The 23,640-nt window shown below is 51.9% G+C and overlaps 1 protein-coding gene across 1 annotated transcript; it reads right to left on the reverse strand.

The window, feature by feature from the left end:
* Nucleotides 1-528: 528 nt before the first annotated feature.
* Nucleotides 529-21,805, reverse strand: CPA5 (carboxypeptidase A5). The gene is made up of 11 exons (XM_036327036.1): nucleotides 21,690-21,805; nucleotides 20,443-20,524; nucleotides 19,238-19,372; nucleotides 9,496-9,594; nucleotides 8,219-8,320; nucleotides 6,693-6,794; nucleotides 6,240-6,350; nucleotides 5,769-5,859; nucleotides 1,808-2,007; nucleotides 1,437-1,521; nucleotides 529-1,022 (listed from the first exon to the last, which is right to left on the reverse strand). The coding sequence occupies exons 1-11, from the start codon at nucleotides 21,803-21,805 to the stop codon at nucleotides 835-837; spliced, it is 1,311 nt and encodes a 436-aa protein (XP_036182929.1). The 3' UTR covers nucleotides 529-834.
* Nucleotides 21,806-23,640: the final 1,835 nt, after the last annotated feature.

The raw sequence follows: 23,640 nt of genomic DNA on the forward strand, positions 1-23,640 counted from the left end.
AGGAGCAGGTCACACCAGTGACTCGCTCAGTTTCATTTACCAGGTGAGTGGGATCTTACGGGGTGAGTGGAATCTTCTGAGTGGGGCCTCTGAAATGTGCCCCTGCCCCTAACCAGCATGGGCAGTGAAGCAGGAGAGAAGAAGGCTGCCTCTCTGTGCCTACCTCTCCCCCAAGATGCTGGAAATGCCAGCACTGGAGATCCACTCTTAGATCAAACATTGTCCCCTCCGGGGTCACCTTGAGATGTACATACCACTAAGAGGACAATGTGTCTGTTAGCAGCTCCTAGGGCAGTGATGACGAACCTTTTGAGCTCGGCGTGTCAGCATTTTGAAAAACCCTAACTTAACTCTGGTGCCGTGTCACATATAGAAATTTTCTGATATTTGCAACCATAGTAAAACAAAGACTTATATTTTTGATATTTATTTTATATATTTAAATGCCATTTAACAAAGAAAAATCAACCCCAAAAAAATGAATTCGCGTGTCACCTCTGACACGCGTGTCATAGGTTCGCCATCACTGGCCTAGGGGGTGAGGTATCTGTCCTGGGCCCTGAGAACATTGCCAGAGAAGAAAAGGCAAGACCTCATCCTCCTGAATACCTGGGGAGAGAAGAGGCTTTTCGAGCTGTCACTGCCCCCTCCTCAATGCTGAGTCCCAACGGGGTGGTGGCCAGTGTAAGAGGCCACCAAGCCTGTTAAACTTGGTTTATTTTCTAAGGGGTCGTGGCAGGGTTTGCAGGAAGGGGTGTATAATTTGGGGTTCAGGAGGAGCCCCAGGCCTTGGGGAGGAGGGTGACCTCTCCTGCTCTGCCCTCGATCATGCTGCTAGTAGGGGTGTCTCAGGATGTGCTTCAAGATGGTCCGAATTGCCATCCACGTCTCCTGGGCCGTGGGGATGATCTGTGTGGCCGGTAACAGGAAACCATAGCGCCCAGTGTCCCGGAGCTCAAAGCTGAAGGAGTACTTGATGCCACTGTCATAGGCCCAGTCGACGGTGATCCCACTGGCCATATCTGGATACAAAAGGGCAAGGAAATGCCCCCGAATGGAAGAACAGGGTGTGACCACAAGGAAAGTGAGCCTGGAGGCCAAACCCCAACCCACCTCAGACCCACCAACCTCCCAACCCAGGCCTTAACTTGGACCACACCCTGCTCACCCAGCCCGTTCTCTGCCCGGCAAACCTTAAGGCTACTAGGCATGGGATCTTTGCCCTCCAGGAATGCTACAGAAAGCCAGGCATTGGGAGCTGTGCGCTAGTGAATGCAGTAAAGAAACAGCTCCGTGGTTAGGAAATCAGCTCTGGCCCAGCTAGACCTATGGCACTGCCGTGACCAGCCAGGTCTGCCAGACAGCCAAGAGCCTACACCTGCCCGCCCCGGGTGGATGTGGCGCCTGAAGAAGCGGCCAGGGGAAGGCTCACTCACAGAGGGTGGTGCTGATGCTGCCGTAAAGGTACTTGATCCCGTGGACCTCGTACAGGGCCTGCACTGCTCTCTTGGCAAGATTGTACTGCAGGATGACATCCAGCGGGTGAGGCTGGGGCTCCCCACACCGCACACCCTTACCAGCTGCTGAGAAGCAGGGAGTTGGGAGTCCTGGAAGTTGCATGTGTAGATGGCTCTTGTGAGAAGGGAACACAGACCCTCCAACTTTGGACGTGATCACACATGAGACTGAGATCCCTCCTCCTCCCTGCCATGAGGTCACTTGTCCAGACCCTTGTTTCAGAGTGAGGGCCTGAGCCCTCTGGGAGTCTGCCAGATGCCTCCCCCAAGCCCTAAGTGGCCAATCTCACCAACTCCTCCTGGTTTGAAATAGGCTCCAGCGAGTGGCCATAAGGGTACATGAGCATCTGAGAGTAGCTGTGGATGGAAATCAGAGCCTTGATGTTCCCGTGGGCGGTGATGAAGTTCGCAACGGCAGACACCTCTGGCTCCGAGTGCGGGTAGGGCCCATGATACGTCTCTGAGCATGGGTTGTCCTTAGAACCATTTCCTGGAAGTCAAACAAAACCACCCAAAGAGTTCAGACTCCTCGGTTTCAGAAAGACACTGAGTGCTCACAAAATACCCATCTATTCTCTACATTTCCCAGCCTCCTTTGCAGTTTGGTTGAGACCATGTGACTACTCCTGACCATGACAATGTGTGCAGTAATGATGTGTCACTTCTAGTTCGAGGCTGTTAAGAGTAGGCATGACTTCTTCATACTCACTTCTGATGCTGTGTGGTTGGAAGCAAAAAACTCTAGATCAGCAGTTCTCAACCTGTGGGTTGCGACCCCTTTGGGGGTCGAACGACCCTTTCACAGGGGTCGCCTAAGACCATCGGAAAACACATATATAATTACATATTGTTTTTGTGATTAATCACTATGCTTTAATTATGTTCAATTTGTAACAATGAAATTGGGGGTCACCACAACATGAGGAACTGTATTAAAGGGTCGCAGCATTAGGAAGGTTGAGAACCACTGCCCTAGATGGAGGAAGTGTCCTGGATCCCTCTGTCACCATCGGAAGAGACCTGCCAAGGAGAGCCACTGTCCACATTGGACTTTGTGTGCATGAAAAACAAACTTTTGTTGTCTTGAGCCACTGGGATTTGGAGGGGTATTTGTTACTGCTGCACACCCTAATCTAATACCACATTGTGACTCAGCAATTCCTGTAAGGAGTTCCGTGGGTTTGTCTTTTGGGTAAGTCCTGACTGTGGTTCCATTAAAGAGGTGGGCCTGCCTCAGCCATCACCTCCAGAGGAAACTCTAGGTCTCCAACCCCAGCTTCCCCTACGAGCAATGACCCCTTTGAGCTGACCCTTCATTGCCATCCTTCCATTGCCATGGGGAAGGCTTGGGTCAGTTGAAAGCTCGAACTCAGTGTCTGCTCAAGCTGTGCCACAGCTACAGCCCCAGGAGCCACATGGACTAGGGGCCAGAAAAAGAGAGAACAGATCTCCATAGTTACCCGAGGCTAATCTGGGAACCACAGATACAACAAGTCTTTGAAATTTCTTCTTGGGGTCCTAAATTCGGGGAGAGGGCACAGAGGAGCTGTGCCTCTATTTTGTTCACAAATTCAATTTGTCCCCATCTCCTCCTAGGTTCTTTGCCCCCCACCTCTTTCCCTCCTATTTTGTTTTCCTCCCTCCCAAAGGGCTATGTTGTGGAGGGCTGGGCTGGGCTGGTCAAGATTTGTGGGTTACAAACACATTTGGAAAGAACCATCACAGTTTCTCCTCTCGTTCGTCCCCCCTGAAATGACTACACATAAGCCTGGTCCAGAGGCCAAGGGTCGCTCCAATATCTGGAGGGTTCTGAGGGTGCCAGAGCACCTCTTTTGACCCCCAGGGCCGAGGGCTGGCTGGAGAGCCAGGGGCTGGCCCATGGACCAGTTCAGATACTGCTCTGAGACTGCAGCAAACCGCTCCTCCCCAAGAGTGCAGGTGAGGGCGGTGTGTGTGGGAGGGATGATCTACAGATTACTCATTATGCGGCAGTTAAATTAAGGTAATAATAAAACCATAAACAAAATCTTCCTGCCTGAGTCACCAACCCAGACACACTGTTATTCCTGGCCAGAGGCAATTCTGTCACCGGAAGCGCATCCCCTCTTGGCGCATCCCCTCTTGGTCTTCAGGTCCTCACCTGGGGTGGGGACCCAAGCTGGAAGGGATGTGCTTGCAGGGAGCCAGGGTGTGAGGAGCAGCCCCAGGCTGGAGTCCGCATGCTAACAGGGGCCCCGATTGTTGTGTCTCCCAGGAGCTTCTGCACCTGCTACACTTGATGAATGACAAATAGCAACAGATGAGCAGAGCGGGGGAGGCTGAGAGCTTTGTCTGCATTTGCAGCCCACGCATGGAAAGCCGTTCCCCTGCCAACGACCAGGTGGCTTTGCCCAAATATGGAGGAACACTTCAGGCCATTAGTTCTGGTTTGAGCTGAGCAGAATAAACTAATCTTCCCCTGACCAAATGGGAATTAGCTGCCTGCCTCTCTCTGCCGCTCACAAAGCCCTCTGCGCCTGCCTGTTTCACAAGTACCTGCTAATGGATTCATTAGCTATTTATTTTTCCTTCTCTAAAAATGTAATTTGTAGCAAGGGGAAATCTCTGGAAAGACTTGGTAAATTATTAAAAGCAGCAATCTTTGAGTAGTGGGATTATGGGAGCTTTTTGTCCCCTCGGGGTATATATATATATATATATATATATATATATATATATATATATAACATTGTGTGTTTATTGATTTTTTTTTTTCCTGTGGTGAAACAACAAACATTATTTTTTTTAAGAAGTAATTTGTCTTTCTAGCCAGTCCGTCTCAGGGTCTGTGGGTACACACTTCAGCCGGTTCTAAGGGACAGCATGGATGACTGCTTGGGGCAGGTGTCCGGCCATTTGGAGGTGGAAATGCCCAATTTTACACAGTTGTGTTCCCTTACACAGGCGGTTACACACACAGCCTCAGATGTCAGGAAACCCCCACAGTGTGGACTGGGGGGCTTCTCCCTGGATGCTTCAGAGCTGCCCTTACTTTTCAATGAGAGCCGACTCAAAGAAGCCAGGTTTTCAAAGTGGCCGGCACCCGGATCTAGAATGTTCTATCTCTTTGCTTTAGCCACCCAACTGTGGATCTGTGCTTTTTTTAAAAAAATATATATTTTATTGATTTTTTTAAAGAGAGGATGGGAGAGGGATAGAGAGTTAGAAACATCGATGAGAGAAACATCAATCAGCTGCCTCCTGCACTCCTCCTACTGGGGATGTGCCCACAACCAAGGTACATGCCCTTGACCGGAATTGAACCTGGGACCTTTCAGTCTGCAGGCCGATGCCCTATCCACTGAGCCAAACCGGTTAAGGCTGGATCTGCTTTTTAACAGCAATGGCACTGTCTCCTGTGGAGCCAAACCCCAACCAACCCCCCAGCACGGTGCGGGTGCCACATCTGGGGGCCAAGGGCTGTGGCCATGCAACCTCTCCCCTGGACACTGTCCTAGCTAGAACCAGCCTCCCACCCATTAAAGTGCTGGGTTCCCAGGTCCACATACTCGTCTCTGGGCTTTCTGGAGGCCTCAGTTTCCTCATCTGGTCCCCATGCACCTGGCATGGTAAGGGAAGAATCAGGAAGAATACCAGGGAACCGGGAGGAAGCTGCCCACCCCTCCCTGGACTCATACAGTCCGGCAGATAAACCCCGCCAGCAGCTCAGGGTTACAAAGTCATTGGGTCAAAAATAAAGAAATAAAAACAGGCTCAAGTAGTATTGATGATAAGGAATTGGCTTATTCTATATTTGAAGTATTGTTCCGGTCTCCCCAGAGGGCAAATTTCAGGGTGCAGCTCTCAGGAAATGAGTTTGGAGGCATTTTCTTGTGGCCTGCTCTCTTCAGGAAAGGCTCGAGGCATTTCAGGGGCATCATAAACTCTGAATTTTAAACAACCAGCAGGATAACCTGGTACCTCCTTAAGCCCTTCTCTGCGTATTTCGGATTTGGCCTTTGCAGTTACGCTGTTTCCATGTTTCTCATGAGGGCTTAGCACATGCGTACATTTCCCACACGTGTGCAACCTGTGCCCGTATCTCACAGCCAGCCCTAGGCACGCGCTCGCCTGTCCCTGGCCATGACTCACTTGTATGAGCTAACTACATTGCCTCCCTAGTCCAGGGTCACCATAATCTGACTGTGTGGGAGACGCATCAAGGACCAAGTTCTTCTCCGGGCCCGCCCGCAGGTCCGGCAGGTAGCCTACCTCCAAAGCCTGACCTCCAGTTCCTGTTCAGATCCACACCAATGCAGGCGATTCCGGGTTGGTTGGACTTGTTCTTCCGCCACAAGCGGTTCTGAGAAAGCCCAGGACGATGACCTCATTACTGAGCCCATTCCCTGGGTGGGAGCCCCTGGCATCCTGGCCTAGGAAGGAGGGTCTGGTGGGACAGGGAGGACAAAGTGAAGGAATCTCTGGGGCAGGAGCAGGGGGCATGGGGCTGGACCAAGGCTGCAGGTCAGACTCTTTGCGGTTAAAGCCAGGATGCAAGCGGGAGGTCAGAGGACAAGGGCTGCGGCTTCAGCCCTGAGCGGCCCACCTTCCTCGTTGAGACTCCGCAAGGAACCCGAGGGGCAGGCAGGCCCCAAGGGAACCTCAGCTCAGCTTCCCAAAGCAGAAGTGACCTTTTCCCCACACCCCAGAGCCCCTGACCCCCTCCCTCCCAGGTGCCCTCACCATGCTGTGGGTAAAAGCAAAGCCGTCAGGGTTGGAGACGATCTCCAGGAAGATGTCCATGGTGTTCAATAGGCTTGTCAGGATGTAATCTCTGCCATAGTCACTGACAATCTGCAAGAAAAAAACAGAGTGGGACGGGGTGAGGGGCGGAAGGCCCCGCTGGGCTCTCCTCCGAGGTGGGGCAGGACATTTGCACAGCCAGTGCTGCAGGCAGCGAGGACACCAGGCCATGAGGCACATCCTTCGTACAGAAGCAAAGGCTTGGGTTTTAAGCAAATAAAAGGCAGAGGCTAGATGGGAGATCTGTGCTGCAAAAGACCAGCTGGCAGCTGCTCCAAAGGGCAGAGAGCACCCTGAGTTTTAAAAAACCAAGTATGATATTTCATCTGGAGGTGCCTTTAAATAGTCAAGCAGCCCCCGCCCCCTGCCCCAGCCCCCATCCTCCGTGCTGACCTGCTTGGCAGTCCAGATGCCGGTGGCATGGGTGATCCACTCCCTGGAGTGAATTCCAGTGTCGATCCAGATGGCCTGGCGCTCAGAACCTCCGGTGCTAAACTGGAGGAAAGCACCGGGACCCATACAAGTTTGAACGGAGGCAGCTACACGGCTGTCCCTGGGCTGCCGGGAAGGAAGCCCCGGATGTATCCTCACTGTCTGGGGTGATCCTAGAAGCCCGAGATGGGGGGCTGTGTGTGCAGGTTCCTGTGCATGAGCCCATGAAGTGCACACGTGCTTGAATCCTGGCAGCACAGCACTGCTCCGGGAGAGCAGTGATCCGGCCAGAAGCACAGAATTGCCCCCGCCTGTAAGTATCGTAGACACTTCTGGTGCTTCTCCAACGTTAAAGGTATGAGACCTCCCCGGGCATCTTACAAAAATGCAGATTCTAATGCAGTATGTCTGGGGGGAGGGGTCTGAAGTGGGGCATGTCTAACAAGCTCCTGCGGGTGCTGCGGCGACGGGTGCGGGTGTGAGGACCACACTTTGAGTAGCAAGGTTTCTGACAACTAAAGAAAGAACACGGAAGGCCCTGGGGTGAGTCACCGCAGAGACAGACAAAGGCAGGTCTGAAGTTTGGGGAGATCACTTGGCCTCAGAAGAGCCCCCCGGGCACTGCAGAGCTCTGCGGCTGGATGTCAAATGCCCTGCACGGTCCATGCTCCTGAGGGCCCTTTGGGGCACGTGCTAAGAAATGCTTTCTGGCAGGTTCCACACTCTACTCTATTCTGCCTCCCTCCTGACCAAGGACACTGCCGCCGCTAAGTTTGCTCAAGCTCTGTTGCCAAGGGTCCTTGTGAAGGGCTAGGAGGTCCCCCCACAGACTCAGGTCTACCTGGGGGGCTGCCTGAGCCAGACAACCTCAGTCATTTGTAAATGAGGCCTCGCTGTGCGTACCTCTCTTCCCATTTAGATGAAGTAACTGAGGAAACAGGAAGAAGGCTGACTCACCCACGCTCGTCCCCCACATCCAGGGTGGGACCTGCCACTCTGCCAGTCCACCTTCGTGGCAACCCTCCCGCCTACTGCCTGGCCCAGGACATGCCAGGCCACCACACTGTCACCTGTCCATGCCTACAAGGGCGGGTCCCTGATTACCGCAAACCCAAAGTTTATGGGTCACTTCAAGACAAGACAGGAGTATACACATCTTCTCTTTCCCTAAAACTTCCACCCAGCCCTGGCCAGTGTGGTTCAGCCCATTGGAGTGTCGTCCTGTGCACCGAAGAGTTTCATGTTCGATTCCCAATCGGGCCTCATGCGGGAGGCAACTGATTGATGTTTGTCTCTCACACTGATGTTTCTCTCTCTCTCTCTCTCCCCCCCTCTCTCTGAAGTCAATGAACACATCCATCCTTGGGTGAGGATTTAAAAAAATAAATAAATAACAACCTCCTATCCAGTCACGACCCCACATGAGCTCAATCTTATGCCAGAGGCTCTCACTGTAGAGTCTAGTGGTCAACACTGCTAGCTTTTACCTTCAGGACAAGAATGGATCGATTTTCAAAGCTGTGGCCAATCTGAATTTTTGAGACAAGATCCGCATGCTCAGTGACGAAGCTGTCGATCCAGCTATATATCTGAAAGGAATGAAGTTTATCAGATGGGCAGTTAAGCAAGACGAGGGTGAACCCCAGGACCTCTCTGAATAGTCTCCTTCTCCCATCCCACCCTCCTTACTACTTTCCACCTCTCGTGAGGCTCTGAACAAACCCACATCAAAAACTAAAAGAAGACAACCTCCAGGCTGAAGGCAAAAGGCTGTGGTGGGCCTGGGTTCTAGGGCTGCTCACCACCAGGCAGAGCGAAGACTTTGCCTGGAAGAACAGCATGTGCTGACCCTACTCAGTGCCCCAGGGCCGGCCTGCAAGTCTCTCTCAGGATGGAAGTTTCTTTTGCTTCCATTCACCACATTTGACAGATCGCATAGACCTGGCAATGTCGTTTTGGGCCTCCTTGCTCCTTTTGGATTCTAAGCCACTTGAAAGCAGGGTGATTTATCTCTGATATCAGTAAACACTGATACGCTATGTTACTTTGTTCTCTTAGTCTTTCAATACATGTCATGAATTAACAAATGTATGAAAGAACGTGGATTCTCCATTACAGGCCTTGTGAAATGGGACGAGTGAAGAAGAGGGTAATGAAGTGGGCCAATAATGTCACACCCTTCCTATGGAAATGGGAGCTGTGCCCTGAGTTAGTGTCTCTGAGCTCTCCTTGCAGATTCTCCTTCATAGACAAGTCACAATCAGTCACACCTGCCCTAACGGGCTGTGACTGTGCTTATGAAGGCAGCTCTGTTCTACAAAATGGCTCTCCAACACGCCTGGCTTCCCGCCCTTTCTACACTCTAGTTCCCACTGCTGGGGCCACTTAACACCAGGAGTGGTCGTGGTGAGGTCAGGGCCCCTGGACTCCTAGCCAGAGCTAGATAGGAAAGTGCCTCTACCTGCGCCATTCTGGCCAGTGGCGGGTCCTGCCTTAGTGTCCCACCTAGGAGACCATCACTCTGGTCCAGGACCCGCCATGGGCTGACTGTTGAGCCGCGGTCCCCTCGATCTAAATCCTGGCTTCTGGATCTCGGAAGCTGCCTACCTAACGGACCTTCACCCAATGTCTGCCCCACACTCTCCAACTGCCAGTTCACCGTCTCCCATAGACCCCAGAGTCCTTCACTAGCCTCTGCCAGAAGCTGGAGATCCTGAGGACCCCAAGGGAAGACAGAGGCCGGAGCTTGACCTAGCAGACCTACCTCCTCCAGGGTGTGGTAAGAGGAGTAACTGAAGCTGCTGGTGCTGCGCTCCAGCCGGCGGGATTTCGCCATGGCCTCTCTCTCCTGGTCCAGCAGCACCTAGGTGATGGGGACACATGTCGGGAGGGAAGGGGTGGGGTGGGACAGGCATGTCCCTTCCGAGCCCGGCCTCAGGTGGCTGCGCACAAAGACAGCATCAACACAGGAGAATGAGCCCCCATGAGCATGAGCTGCGAGATAAGAGGGGACGCTGGGTTTCTAGGAGACCCTTCTGCTTGGCAAGCTGGTGTTCACGATGCCATTTCCCAGACAAGCACAGGGCACGGAGCAGAGAGCCGTGTTCTAAGTCTGCCACTGCTACTCACTTGCTGTGGGACCTTAGCCTTCGCTTCCTCAGCGTGATCACTGGGACAGCAACACCTGCCTTGCCCATCTCATGGGATAAAATGTAACCATGGGTCTGGACGTGTTTTGGAAAAGATGCCCATGTTGTACTGCCAGCATCACCTTTGCCCTCTGTGAACATTCGGTTGAGTTAAGGCCTGCACTGAGCCATGAACACTGACCACTGGGGAGCAGAGCGCTCCTCAACATCCACTCTACCCTCAGGAAGTGGCCTAGACAATTGGTGTCCAAGCCATTTAGAAAGCCAGTCCAAAGCATTATGATTAAAGTGCCAACAGACTTTCACTTACCATCTTCACTGCCCCTTAATTATATCTAGATATAGATATAAATATAGGTATAGCCCTAGCCAGTTTTGCTCAGTGGATAGCGCATCAGCCTGAGGACCAAAGGGTCCCGGGTTCGATTTGGTAAACGGCTCGTACCTTGGTTGCAGGCTCCTCCCGCATCCCAGCCCTAGTCAGGGTTCATGCAGGAGGCAACCAATGGATGTGTTTCTCTCACATCGATGTTTCTGTCTTTCCCTCTCTCTTCTACTCTCCCTAAAAATCAATCGAAAAATATCCTCGGGTGAGGATTAAAAAAAGATAGATAGATAGATAGATAGATAGATAGATAGATAGATAGATAGATACAGATGATATAGAGATAGATATAGAGATACAGATCTGCACACGTAGATATACATGTATGTATATAGATATCTCTTTGTGTCTGTGTGTGTGTATACACAGAAAGAGCAAACAAATATGTAAAATGTAAACAACAGGTGAAAAGTCCATCCTATTATACTTGCAATTAAAAAGCGTTTTAAATTAATGAGAGAACAACATCATGAGCCAAGAACAGCAAGACACTAAAATACTAAAAATTATATGAAAACGCTAACAATGGCTGTTAGGATAGAAGAATTAGGATTCGACACAATTTTTTTCTTTTCTCTGCTTTTGCATTTGGGCAACATTCTTATACCACTCCAATAAGTAAGATCTTCTACGTGAATAAATAATACTAAAACAAAAACAAAAAAGCCCTAGCGATGAAAATACCGTGGCAGCCACGGAGCCCTCAGGCCCAGGGCTGGAGAGAGCCCTCCCCGGACCTGCTGCGCTCCGGGCACTGTGGCCCCAGTGGCTCGCTCACGACCTCGCTCAGGTTCACAGGTTAGGCTAGGACTGGAAACCCATGTTTGGGGCTCATTTTATTGCTTATTGAGCACCGACTACATTTGAGGCAATTGTACTTGCCGTGCTTCCTGGCGGGACTAGCTGGGCTGAGGACGGTGCCAGCTGGACCAGGCCGGGGCTACCGGTTGAGTGAGAGGTGATGGGAGGGGTCCTGACCCTTGCTGGCACCAGCACCACCCTGGGAAGCCCTAACAAAAGGAATTTGTCTTCTTCACAGGAAATCAACGGACATCTCAGCAGCCCCCCATGACCCATGTGTGCCGGGCACTGAGCCGGGCACTGCCAGCTGTGGGAGCAGCTGCAGGGGAGAGAGCAGGCCTGTCCAGGTCACCGGACTCAGGGCCCATCCGCCCCTGCTCGGGCCCCAGCAGAATAAAGTTAAAGAATGCGTAAGTCAAACAAACAAAAAAAAGAATCCATAAGTCTAACTTTCTGGGGACTGGTGGAGGCCAGCGGTGGGGGAAGGAGCGGGACAGGAAGGAGAAATTGGAAAGAAAAGGCCAGGGGCCCCCTCTTCCCACACAGCCCAGGGACACCCACAGGAAGACAGCTCCCACAGGCTGTGCTTTGTTCCACACAACAGCTTGGAGGCAAATGGGAAGTCGGCACCAAACTGCAAATATCTTTCCAAATACCCTCGCAGCCCTGTGAATGGATCTGACACCGCTCACACACTGGGAATGCTCAGCCGGGCCCCAATTCCAGGAACATTAATCTACCCTGGCCCGAAAGAGACACAGATGTTTGCTCCCCTCACAGGGCCCAGGGAAGGGGATGGGAGGGCTAAGAATGCAGCCTTGCCACAGGCTCAGGAATGCCTAATTACAGCCCTGTCAGGCTGCTCTGAGAGGAAAGGGAGAGAGAGAAAAACCTCAGAAGGCAGCCATTTGCCTCCCTGGAAGCCAAAACCTGACAGGGAAAGTAATACCTCCATGTGAATTAATTTATGACAGGAGTGAGGAAGGACGGGGGGCATTAAGCAGAGAACAGCACCTCCAGGAAGAGGGAGGGGAGGAGACGGAGGGCCCCCAAAAGTGAAGTTGACAGCGGAGGGAACTCACTGGGCAGCGGGGCTCGGACCACAGACAGGAAATGGACACAGCTCATAGAATCAGTGGTGGGGGGAGGGGTGCTGACCCCGCGCTGTGACCACAGCAGTCCCTCTCCTCAAGGGCCCTGCCCTGCTCTTCCAGGCCTAACGTTTGCAATAGCAGCTACACGGCGGGCGGTAACTACAGTCCATGCCTATGGGGGGTTGGGGGGAAGGTAATAGAGTGGGGGTGTTAGAATGGACCCCCTGACAGGTCAAGGCTAAACTAGGCTAAACTGCCCAAAAGGCAGCTTAAAACACCACACAAACAACGACGACAACCTCTGAGGAGGCAGATGGCACAAGGGCGAAAGGTGCCGGGCCTGGAGCAGCTGTCTCGGATGAAATCCCGACGTCTCACTGACTTGGGCAAGTGACTAATTGCTCTGTGTCTCCATTAAATGGGAGTCATGTTATCACATACTTTAGCAGATGTTCTCATGAACATTAGAAGGGTTAATACGCCTAAAATGCTTAGCACATCACCTAACATGTAGAAAATCCTAGCTGTGCTAATGACCGTGACAATGACAGGACAACAAGAGTCGCTCTTGGGGTGACTCCAGGACTCTGAGATAGAGCAATCATTGCGAGGCATGACCAGGAAATCTGGATTCCTCCCGCGGGGAGTGGTGTGTGTAGGGCTTGGGAAGGCAGAGCACTCTCATGAATGGTCGCTTGTGTGAGTCAGTGAGCACCTGCTCCCGCCGAGGATTAGTCCTTCTGTCCATGGCCCCCTAGTGCAGCCGGACTCTGCCTCTCCCTCAGGGCCTTACCCCTGATGGCCTCCTCCTTCCCTTGCCTTCTCCTGCACTCATCCCTACCTGTCCTCCTCTTCTCTTTATTTATTTATTATTTTTTAATCAATTTTTTAAAGCCTCACCTGAGAATATTTTTCCATTGATTTTTTAAAGAGAGGGAAAGAGAGAGGGAAAGACAGAGAGAAACATCAATGTGAGAGAAACACTTCGCTTGGTTGCCTCCTGCAGGCACCCCGAACTAGGGGAGGAGACTGCAACCAAGGTACATGCCCTTGACCGGAATCGAACTTGGGACCCTTCAGTCCACAGGCCAATGCTCTATCCACTGAGCCAAACCAGCTAGGTCCCTCCTCTCCTCTTTAGAGCTGCCCCCCCACCCCCACCCCACCCCAGTCAACAGCATTTCTACTTTTGAATCTCTTCCAAACAAGTGTTTATTGAGCACACTGAACACTAAAGATATGGTAGTCTAGTAGGGGATACAGACAATAGACAAGATAAATAAGTCAATTACACAGGATAATAAAAGGCGGTAACTGCCAAGGAGAGAAGGAGTGAGGGAATTGGGGGAGTATGGAGAAGAAGGGTGCATTTTAAAATAAGGTGAAAGGGTGGCATGTGAATAAGATTTTGAAAGCAGTGAGGGAATAAGCCAGGCAGATAACTGCAGAAACAGCATTCCAATTATAAGGACCAGCATGTGCAAAGGCCCTGAGGTGTGAATCTAGTCAGGAAAGGGTCAGGCAAGTTTGAGGTACAGCAAGGAGGTCCAGGTGTCTGAAGCAGAGTGAGCAAGGGGGAATAGTGAAGAGTGTGGGACTCAGATCATGAAGAACAGGAGGGTGGGGTGGGAGGAACACCTGACCCATGAGCCATGTAAGGCAGAGAAATCATGTGGTCTGGTCCTACCTAGGCATTAGGGGTGAGTTAATTAAATGTTTGACCAAATCTAGCAGGCTAATTTTAAAAAAATATATTTTTATTGATTTCAGAGAGGAAGGGAGAGGGAGAGAGAGATAGAAACATCAATGATGAGAGAGAATCACTGATTGGCTGCCTCCTGCAGGCCCCACACTGGGAATCAAGCCCACAACCAGGGCATGTGCTCTGACCAGGAATCGAACCATGACCTCCTGGTTCATAGGCCGATGCTCAACCATTGAGCCATGCTGGCCAGGCAAGTCGGCTAATTTTTAAGTTGATAATTTCGTTTTAAGTTGATAATTTCGTTCGAATGATGTTATATAAATATCCAATATAAATATCCAATGGCCCTTGGCACAAAAAAGGTTCCCCACCCCTGATCGAGCCTTACAGCCATTTTAAGGACTTTGGCCTTTACTGTGAGTTGGGATGGCATTGAGGGTTTTAAACAGAGGAGTGATATAATCAGACTTGAATATTTTTAAAGGACCCGTGTGGTTGCTGTTTTAAGACCAGGCAATAAAGCCCTAGCCAGTTTGCTCAATGATTAGAGTGTCAGCCCTCAGATTGAAGGGTCAAGGGTTCAATTCCAGACAAGGGCACATACCTCAGTTGCAGGCTCCATCGTCGGCCCTGGTCCAGACCAGTGGGAGAGGCAACCAATCGATGTGTCTCTTTGACACTGATATTTCTCTCTTTCTATCTCTCCCTTCCACTCTCTCTAAAAAGATCAATGAAGAAAATATTCTCAGGTGAAAATTAACAAAAACAAACAAACAAAAAAAAGACTAGGCAATAAGGAGATAAGGGAGGGGACAGGGAGGCCAGTTAGATAACTATCCAGGAGACAGCTGGAGGAGTGTTGGCCCAGGTGATACATAGGGATCTGCTGATGGATTGGCTATGGGATGTGAGAAAGGAGTCAAGCGTGACTCCAACAATTGAAATAGAATTTACTGAGATGAGAAAGGCCGCAGAGAGCTCTCTGGGGGGCCTTGGAAGCTCGGTTGGGACCAGTGAAGTTTGAGATGCCAGCAAGGTAAATGAGTCTGGAGTTCAGGGGAGGTATATGAGTCTGGAGTTCAGGGGAGGTATATGAGTCTGGAGTTCAGGTGAGGAATATGAGTCTGGAGTTCAGGTGAGGAATATGAGTCTGGAGTTCAGGTGAGGAATATGAGTCTGGAGTTCAGGGGAGGTATATGAGTCTGGAGTTCAGGGGAGGAATATGAGTCTGGAGTTCAGGTGAGGAATATGAGTCTGGAGTTCAGGTGAGGTATATGAGTCTGGAGTTCAGGTGAGGAATATGAGTCTGGAGTTCAGGTGAGGAATATGAGTCTGGAGTTCAGGGGAGATATATGAGTCTGGAGTTCAGGGGAGGTATATGAGTCTGGAGTTCAGGTGAGGAATATGAGTCTGGAGTTCAGGTGAGGAATATGAGTCTGGAGTTCAGGTGAGGTATATGAGTCTGGAGTTCAGGTGAGGAATATGAGTCTGGAGTTCAGGGGAGGTATATGAGTCTGGAGTTCAGGGGAGGTATATGAGTCTGGAGTTCAGGTGAGGAATATGAGTCTGGAGTTCAGGGGAGGTATATGAGTCTGGCTGAGGCTGTGAATATGGGAGTATTCAGGAGGCTGATGGTATTCAATGCCATGATCCTTGGCCTCGAGGGGACAGAGAAGAGGTCAAAGGACAAAGCTGGGAAACAGGAAACCACCCTACAAAGGAGCAGCCGGTAAGATCGGCGACCCGACCCAGGCGGGTGCAGACTTCCAGTCTTGCCCTAAGGACGCACAGAGACTGGGTGATAGCTGGAGGTGGGGGAAACGGATCAAGGGAGGATTTTTTTTAAGGTGGGATAAATAACTCTGTGTTTGTAAGCTGATGGGAGCAATTCAGTTGAGAGGGGGAATTGGTGAAGCAATATTGACACTAAATTGTGTTTTGCTCTAGATGCTCAGAGCATGGGTGATTTTTGTTGTCTCCTTTATGCTTTTCCCTATTTTCCAAATTACCTAACATGAATATTTATTAATTTTGTAATCAGAAAAAAAGCCATTAAAATCCACAGAGCTGATTGCTCAAGTGAAGCTTTTCCACGGTGACTCATCTACAGGAAACAACAACAACAACCAAAGGGCTGACAAGAACGAGGAGGTGAAGAAAAATTAAATGCAAATAGAGCTCACTCAGCATCAGATAATTTCTTGCCTGGCCCACTGCAATTTCCTCACCACCCTTCCCCCCTCCCTGCTCCTGTCCCCAACTCAACATTGTCACTGTCAGAGGGATTTTTCTTCAATGCAAATCTGACCATGTCAGAGACCTCCACGGGCTCCCTCGCCGTTTGGGGGATAAAATCTTGACCTCTTCACCCCGCAGAGGATGCCCTTTGTGATCTGGACCGGCCTCATCGCCAATCTGGGGCCCCCTTCCCCTCCCAGTCCCCCCTCTCTGCTCTTCAGCCACACCGTAATTACCGCCTTTTCAGAGCAACTTGCGGGGCCTCTTGTAGTCGCTCCCATAGCAACCTGCTCCACTCCCTCCGTGCACTCATCCACTCCATTGTAATCACTGCTTCACTCCCTCCGCTCCCCGCCCCCACCTCACTCAGCTCCCTGGATACAGACCAGTTCTCATCTTTGTATTTCCAGCACCTTGCCCGATACCCAGCACAGAGTACACACCGCTGTACCTGTGTGTTGAATGAATGAACCCGAATGAATGAACCCAACTCTTCTATCTCAAGCATCCCTCTGACCATGGGGATGTGGGGTGGGGGGACATGTCCCTCTTCAAATCTCTCCAGTGCCTCTGGCCAAAGCGAAGGCCTAGTTCTATCAAGCAAGCTCGCCCTCTTTCCTTTCCTTCTCCCATCAACTCATTCAGCCAGCATTTATTAAGCCCCAGCTAGGCGGCAGGTCCTAGCGTAGGTTCTGGGGCATAACGATGGATACGGAGCATGGTCCCAGGCCTTGTGGGGCTCAGGGGAAGAGGTGTGTGTCCCTCTGGGCATGCTCTTCCAGAACCTACCAATAGAGCAATTCAGCAGACAGTTGTTGAGGGCCCACCACGCAGGAAACACTGTGCCAAAAACCGGGGCTGAGAAGATCCAGAAGACAGAAGAAATCAGGCCTCTGCGTTAATCGCTGGAACAGCAGACCGGAGGCCAGAAACCTGAGTGGTGCAAAGCCCTTCCCCTCCTGTTAGCGCCTCTGAGCTTTCCTCCTCCTGGACACCTTTTCCCTTCATCGCCACAAATCAACTCGGCACGGCAGCCTCCCCCACCCCAGCTCCCTCTAAGCCAAAACTGGATCTCACATCTGACAATCAGAGCTTGATGTGTTGCAGACAGAGCGAGTTGGTGAAAATCCTGCCTGGCTGGCTTAGGGCTGAGAGTCCAGGGCATTTTACTGAAAATGAGTAAAAATTCCCCCCAACCGCCCACCTCCAGGGACTCCAGAGCTGGGGACCACAGTGAGGGGAGGGGGTCGGCAGGAGGAGGTTACAGGCTGACAGAGAGAGGATGGACCAGCTTCAAAGGAGCTGGGGGAGGGGAAAGGGGGAAGGGGGAGGGAGGCAGGGCTCAGAGGTGCCTCTGGAGCTATTCCTGATGTGCAGAAACCAACAGGAACTTTTTAGAGACCTTTTCATATCTGTTTGCCAAATGCTGCGGGGTTTCCAGGATGGAGAGGGAGCAGGGAAATGCAAACTTCAAAACGCAGGCATGGGCTACAATGAGAACTAAGCGCGATTTCTTTTGATGTGGTGGCCTCTCTTGTCTGTGGGAGTTTCCCCATTTTTGTTTGTGGGGATTTAATTAGAGAAATAGCCCACCCCCCACATGTGGAGCGGGAAACAGATGTGCCTGATGAGGATAAAAGTCTTTGAATGGACCTAAGTGCCCCGGCCCTGTGCTCGCCTGGGAAAGGAATGCCGCCTAATGCGTTTATCCCCTGGCATGTGGTGTCAAGTGTGTGCGCCGCAGGAGACTCTGTGTTCCCACACTCGGGGGAGAGGAGATTAGCTGCAGCACCGCGTGTTTGGGAACGAACCTCCGGGGACACAATGCCACAGGTACCCCACAGCCTCTGCGGAGGGTGCCCAACACATCGCTGGAGGAGGGGGGCCCCTGGGAATATCCTCGAAGACAAAACAATTGAAATAGAATTCCATAGTGTTCAGAAAAGACACTGGAAGGGGCAGCCACTAGGGGGGCCTGGGGAGAAGGGGCGCCCAAGATGAAGTCTCTCTTTGCCCTACCCAAGGGCCCGTCTGCAGCCACTTCTCCCAAAGCTGTTCCCCTGGGACAGTGGTCGGCACACTCATTAGTCAACAGAGCCAAATATCAACAGGACGACGACTGAAATTTCTTTTGAGAGCCAAATTTTCTAAACTTAAGCTATATAGGTAGGTACATTGTTATTAACTTAATTAGGGTACTCCTAAGCTGGCCTTTGCTAAAAACGTCCTCAATCTGATTGAGGTACGTTCGCTGAGGTCGACCCCTTCCAACTCTCCCATCCACACTCGTCTTGAATACTTGTTTCGTCTGTCTCCTTTCGTTCATCCTCTCTATATGTCCAAACCATCTCAATATACCTTTCTCAGTCCTCAACACTACATCTTCTTTCACTCCACAACGTTCCCTAAAATTAACTTAATAAACTTTACTTTTGTCACCAGCGCGCAATTTGTGGACGCGACTAGCACTAACCACTGCACAATGAGACTGCTGACTGACTGGCTCACTCAACTCGTGCATGAATCAATTGCACACACCTCCCCCCCTACCCCCCCCACCCCCGGCCCCCCCCCACCCCCCCACCCCCCTCCCCTGCGCTGCGTATCCCCGGCCCGCCTGCACCGTGTCTCCCATCCTGGGACAGACCGACACCCCCCACTTCTTCTAAGGCCACTTCTTCAAAATACACTCGCCCAGGCTGAAAACCGACTTCTGCGCATGGGCCAAGAAGTTTCAATCACACTGTACGTGTGCGCCCGCACGTGGTTTTTTGTGGAAGAGCCACACTCAAGGGGCCAAAGAGCCGCATGTGGCTCTCGAGCCGCGGTTTGCCAACCATGGCCCTGGGAGAATCTTGCCCGGGAGAGGGGCCTCGGACGGAGAGCCTTGCGGTGGAGGGGGGCAGGGAAGCCACAGCAGGGCTCACACGGGGCTCCTCTGGCATGAAGGGACTCCCTGGGGATGGCTGGGACACCACGGGGACCCGGAGGGGCAGTCGGGAAGCAAGGGGGGCCTCCAGAGCTGCCGCACGGAAGCCCAAGCTACTCCCTCCGGCTCCCTTCTCCACCTGAGCCCTGGTCTTCTTTCTCCACGTTGAGCCCGAACCAGAAAGGCAGCGCTGGGCGGGCCTCACCTGGATGTCCTTGATCATGACGCTGTAAGCGAGGCCGTGAGACTCCAGATAATCTTTGACGTCTTTCAGTTCAGAGAAAGGAACTCTCATGTCCACAGGGAGGCTGGGCCTGGCCGGGCCACGCCAGAAGTCCACCTTGTTCACAAACGAAAGAAAAACGGGGGCCTGTGTCCCCTGTCCTTACACATGACCCTGTAGGCGCCCTGGAAAACCAGGTGATCTCCTACAGAGAGGAAAGGGCCCCGTTCCCTGATGAAGCCCGAAGGCCGAGCAGGAAGATGTGCAACAATAAAAGATCCCCCGGTCACTGAGTTTCTGTGCCTGAGTCGGGGCCCTTTCATCGCCCAGGCTCACACGGCAACGTTGCCCCGGTCCCAGAGCCCAAAGCAGCTGCTACAAGAGAGACAGCTCCTCCTCTGGGACATGAACATGGACAAGAACGTGGTCAGAAGACAGAGACCTCGCTGCCCCCAAACCTAAAAAAGTAGGAGAGGCCTCACCCGGAGTCCCAGGTCATCCGAATGCTGCGTCCATTTTTCAGTTTATAAAATAGACAGAATTACTATAAGGCGTCACGAGAGGGGGCTGGTAAGGGCACTCATACAAATCGGAACGAGGGCTCTGGGCCACATCCAGAAATAGCTGGTTGTTTCAACAGCCCTCAAACAGAGTCCTTCTATTACAGTCGTTGACGGAAATGTTTTCCATTGTGGAATACTCGCAGAGGACAAATGTTCTTGGAAACCAATGCTCATCTGACAGGGACGAGCCCAAATAAAACACAGGTTTGCCAAGCAAAGCCCTTCCAGTTCTTTCAATTGGCAAACAGATGTGCCCAGTCTGCGTGCTGCATGGCATCCCACCCAGAGACAGATGTGCCCCCCACCCCGTGTGGCTTCAGGACATTTTAGCTGGATCCAGAGCGGCCCCCACAGGGTCCCCTCAGCGGCCCATCCAGGACAGAGGGGAAAGCCAACAAGAGCTGCCCAGCCTTCTGGGCAAGTGCTCCCAGCCTTTCCTGAAGAGGAGCCACCGTTGATTTTTCCATAGTTCTGTGATGTTTGGCAGAGCCATCAGAGAGCAGGTTTGGGGCAGGGGGCGGAGGATGGGGGGGTGGGGGGCTGGGGAGGGGAACCAGGGAGCCAAAGGTGCAAGCCACTGTGAGAGAAGGGAGAGCATGTCCCCGAGCCCTGAGCAGTCCTCACCTTCTGGGGCTTCAGGCCCTCCAGGTCCCTGAGAAGGGAAAGCTGCATCTCATTTTGAGCCAGGATTCGAAGAACCTGGTCCCTGGAAAGACACGGGAGGGGCAGAGGGAGCGGCTGAGAGGGGTTCCTGGAAGGCTGTGCTGCTTACAGGAGGCAGCATGGAGAAGACACCGGGCTGAGGGGGCCTGGTAGGCAGGCTGGGGGGCACTTGGCCACATGAAGGCTGAAGGACTGAGCAGAAGGGCTTGTAGCTCTGGGAAGCCTGCAAGTCCTTCATCCTGGGGCCAGCAATCTCTGCCAAGAACAGACCACTCAGTGGACCAAATAAACCCGTCTGTGCTACTAATGAACCCAAGGACCAGACAGGGAAAGAAAGATGGGGAAGGAATGAGGGGGGTGGAGGAAGGTGCAAGAACAAGAGGACTGAGGGAGAAAGGAGTGGGGTTATAGGATACTGGGGTTACAGGGACAAACGATGGCCCAAGTGCTCTGCATACAGCTGTCCCAAGGCCATGGTCTGTCTACACCTGGTGCCCAAACTTCTTTCTCCCAAGAGCTTGAGGACATGGAAGGGGAGGTCGGCCTCACTCTGCCTTCTGGGGAAACTGAGCTCCCCCCTGTCTTCCTGGGGGGAGTGGGAGGCGGTGGGACTGAGCAGCCTGCAGCGTGACCTCTAGGGTCTGAGGCCTGGGATGGTGTTGGCTTTTTCCCTGACTGGCTCTGAGACCGTGGACAATGGACCTGCTCTCTAAGCTTGTACCTTCCTCTCTAGTGCGGGGTCTTTGGGAGGTTGGGAAATCGTGTCCTTACTGGCCTGGTGTAGAATACTGGTGCTTGTGTTATTTAAAGGAGTATAATCCTACATCCATCTGTGGTAGGGGGTATAGTTTTTGGGGGTTACTAACTTCTTTAAGAATCTGAGGAAAGCTATGCACCCTCCCCCAGAAAAAAAATACATACCCCCAAAATTATGTATGATTTCATGGGTTCTTAGAGCCCTAAAAGCTTAACCCAAGAGCCCCAGATTGAGAATTCTAGGTTTGGGGCGGGACAATAATACAGCCGTGTGTCCTACCCTTGAGCATAGCAGTGGGAGACTGCGGAGTTGGAAGTGGGTTCAGGGCGAGAACCGAAGTCCTGACTCTGGGTGCCTTGACCAGGTCCCAGCGGACGGCCACCTCCCCACTGGGACACCCAGCCCTCGGGCGCCTGGCAGTCCTCCCTTCTGCTACGGAGCAGCCACTCACCCTGTGAAATTCATTTGGCCCAAAGCTGCTGCCAGGATAAAGCTGCAGACCAGGAGCGTCCATCTGTCCACCGCGGGCAGCCCAGGGCCCCAGCCTCCTGTCCGGGCGCCCTGCATGCTTCCTCCTCCAGGTCTCAGGCCCGGCAGCACCTAGAGGCCGGCAGCCCGGCCTGAGAATGGGCGTGAGGCTCTCTCTGGGGAGGCCCAGCCACACACTGGCGTTGGGAGAGCTAAGGCCGCCCCTTCCCACTTCTGGGCAAATCCTCTCCTGGAGAAGGGGGAGGAAAGAGGGAAAGAGGAAGACAAGGCCCTTGGCTTTCTTTCTTCCCTGGAGGTTACTGGGCCAGCATGTTGTGAACGTCAAATCCACCATCTTGAAAGAAAGATAAGAGTAACTAGAGACCCAAGGAAATCACTCCTTTCCTCCCTCCTCACTTAGTTCTTTCCTGTTTGCTCTCCTCCCTCCCCATTCACTCACACTTTCCCTGGGCCATATCCTCCTTACACATAAGGGTGTGGGCGCCTTTGAGAGAACTCTGGGTTTAGAGGCAAAGACGGGTGCTCACTTCCTGTCTAAAAGAGCTGGGGCAATGGACTTCATCTCTCTAAATCTCAGTTTACTCATCAGTCAAATGGGGTTAATAACACCTCCCTTCCCTATCTCACAGGGGTTCTGGGGGTGGGTTGGCAGGGGGGGAGGGGCGTATTAGCAGAGACAGCTTGGGTGAATTGGCTGGGCAAAGCCCTCAAAATGGAATGTATTATTATTTCAAAGACGTTAACTCTTAGTCACAACTGCATCTTAGGTCAGTGCTCCCATTGCAACGGAGAAGGGGAAGAGAAGAGAATGGAGAGGGGAACCAAGGAAACGTATTGCATGAGAAGGAATTCAGTGAAGAGTCCCTTTTCTCTGCCTTCATGTGGTCCCCATTATGCTGGGGTAGGCAGTGAGTTTTCTGCTGGACAGGAAGGTCCCTGCAGTCATTATTATAGTTCTCAACAGACAGCAGAGTCAATTTCTCGGTCCTGCTAAAGCCCGGCACAGCCCCCTTTATGGTCCGGCAATAGCAGGAAGAAAGCAGAGGCCAGCACACACAGCAGTCATATTGGAAGCAGAGCCTGAAAGATGATGCCTGAATGGTAAACGATGAATCTAACAGAAAAGCCACAGGAGGCAGAGGACAGGCAGAGACGGACGAAATCCAACAAAGTTGTTCAGCGAAGGATGTCAACAAAAGGCCACTTAACTGTCACCAGCCATTCTCAGCAGCCCCCCTCCCCATCTGTACCTTCCCCGAATGGCCAATTAACTGGCCATGTGTGCAGAGAGGGGAGCTCTTTTCCTGACAGAATGCCCTGCTCCCACACCCCGCTGGACCTACGCCATTATTTCGTGGGTCAGCTGCTCAGACATGCCAAGCTCTCCTAGAACCCTGGCTTTGGGAACTCTCAGACGGAAACATTAGCGAAGGGTTTAAGGGCCTAAAAAAGAAAGCAATTACGCTTTCCACCCAAGTAACACTCGGCGTTAGTAAAAACCGGAATAAAAGGATGTCTTCGTAAACAGCAGCTCAGGGATTTAAAAGAAAAAGTGGGGATGGTGCTAGTCACCAAAAGTACCCAGCATCTTCTTGTTCAAACGCATCCCTTTAAGACACTAGAAACAAGACATCTATCTCTGTGCTTGGTTTGGGGCTGGAGAGAAAGAGATCAAGAGCAAGAGAGAAAGAGAGAGAGACAGGAGCCGTTAAGAATTCGCCAGAATTCTGTGACAGCACTTCCAGTAGAACTTTCTGTGATAATGGAAATGTTCTCTGTCTTCGCTGTCCAATAGGATAGCCACTAGCCACTAGCAGCTGAAGAACTGAATTTTTCATTTTAATTCATTTTAATAGCCACACGTGGCAATGGCTGCCGTCTTCACAGCCCTAAAACACTGCCTCCAATGGTGG

The sequence above is a fragment of the Myotis myotis genome, unplaced genomic scaffold (genome assembly GCF_014108235.1).
Source record: "Myotis myotis isolate mMyoMyo1 unplaced genomic scaffold, mMyoMyo1.p scaffold_m19_p_11, whole genome shotgun sequence".
Classification (NCBI taxonomy): domain Eukaryota; kingdom Metazoa; phylum Chordata; class Mammalia; order Chiroptera; family Vespertilionidae; genus Myotis; species Myotis myotis.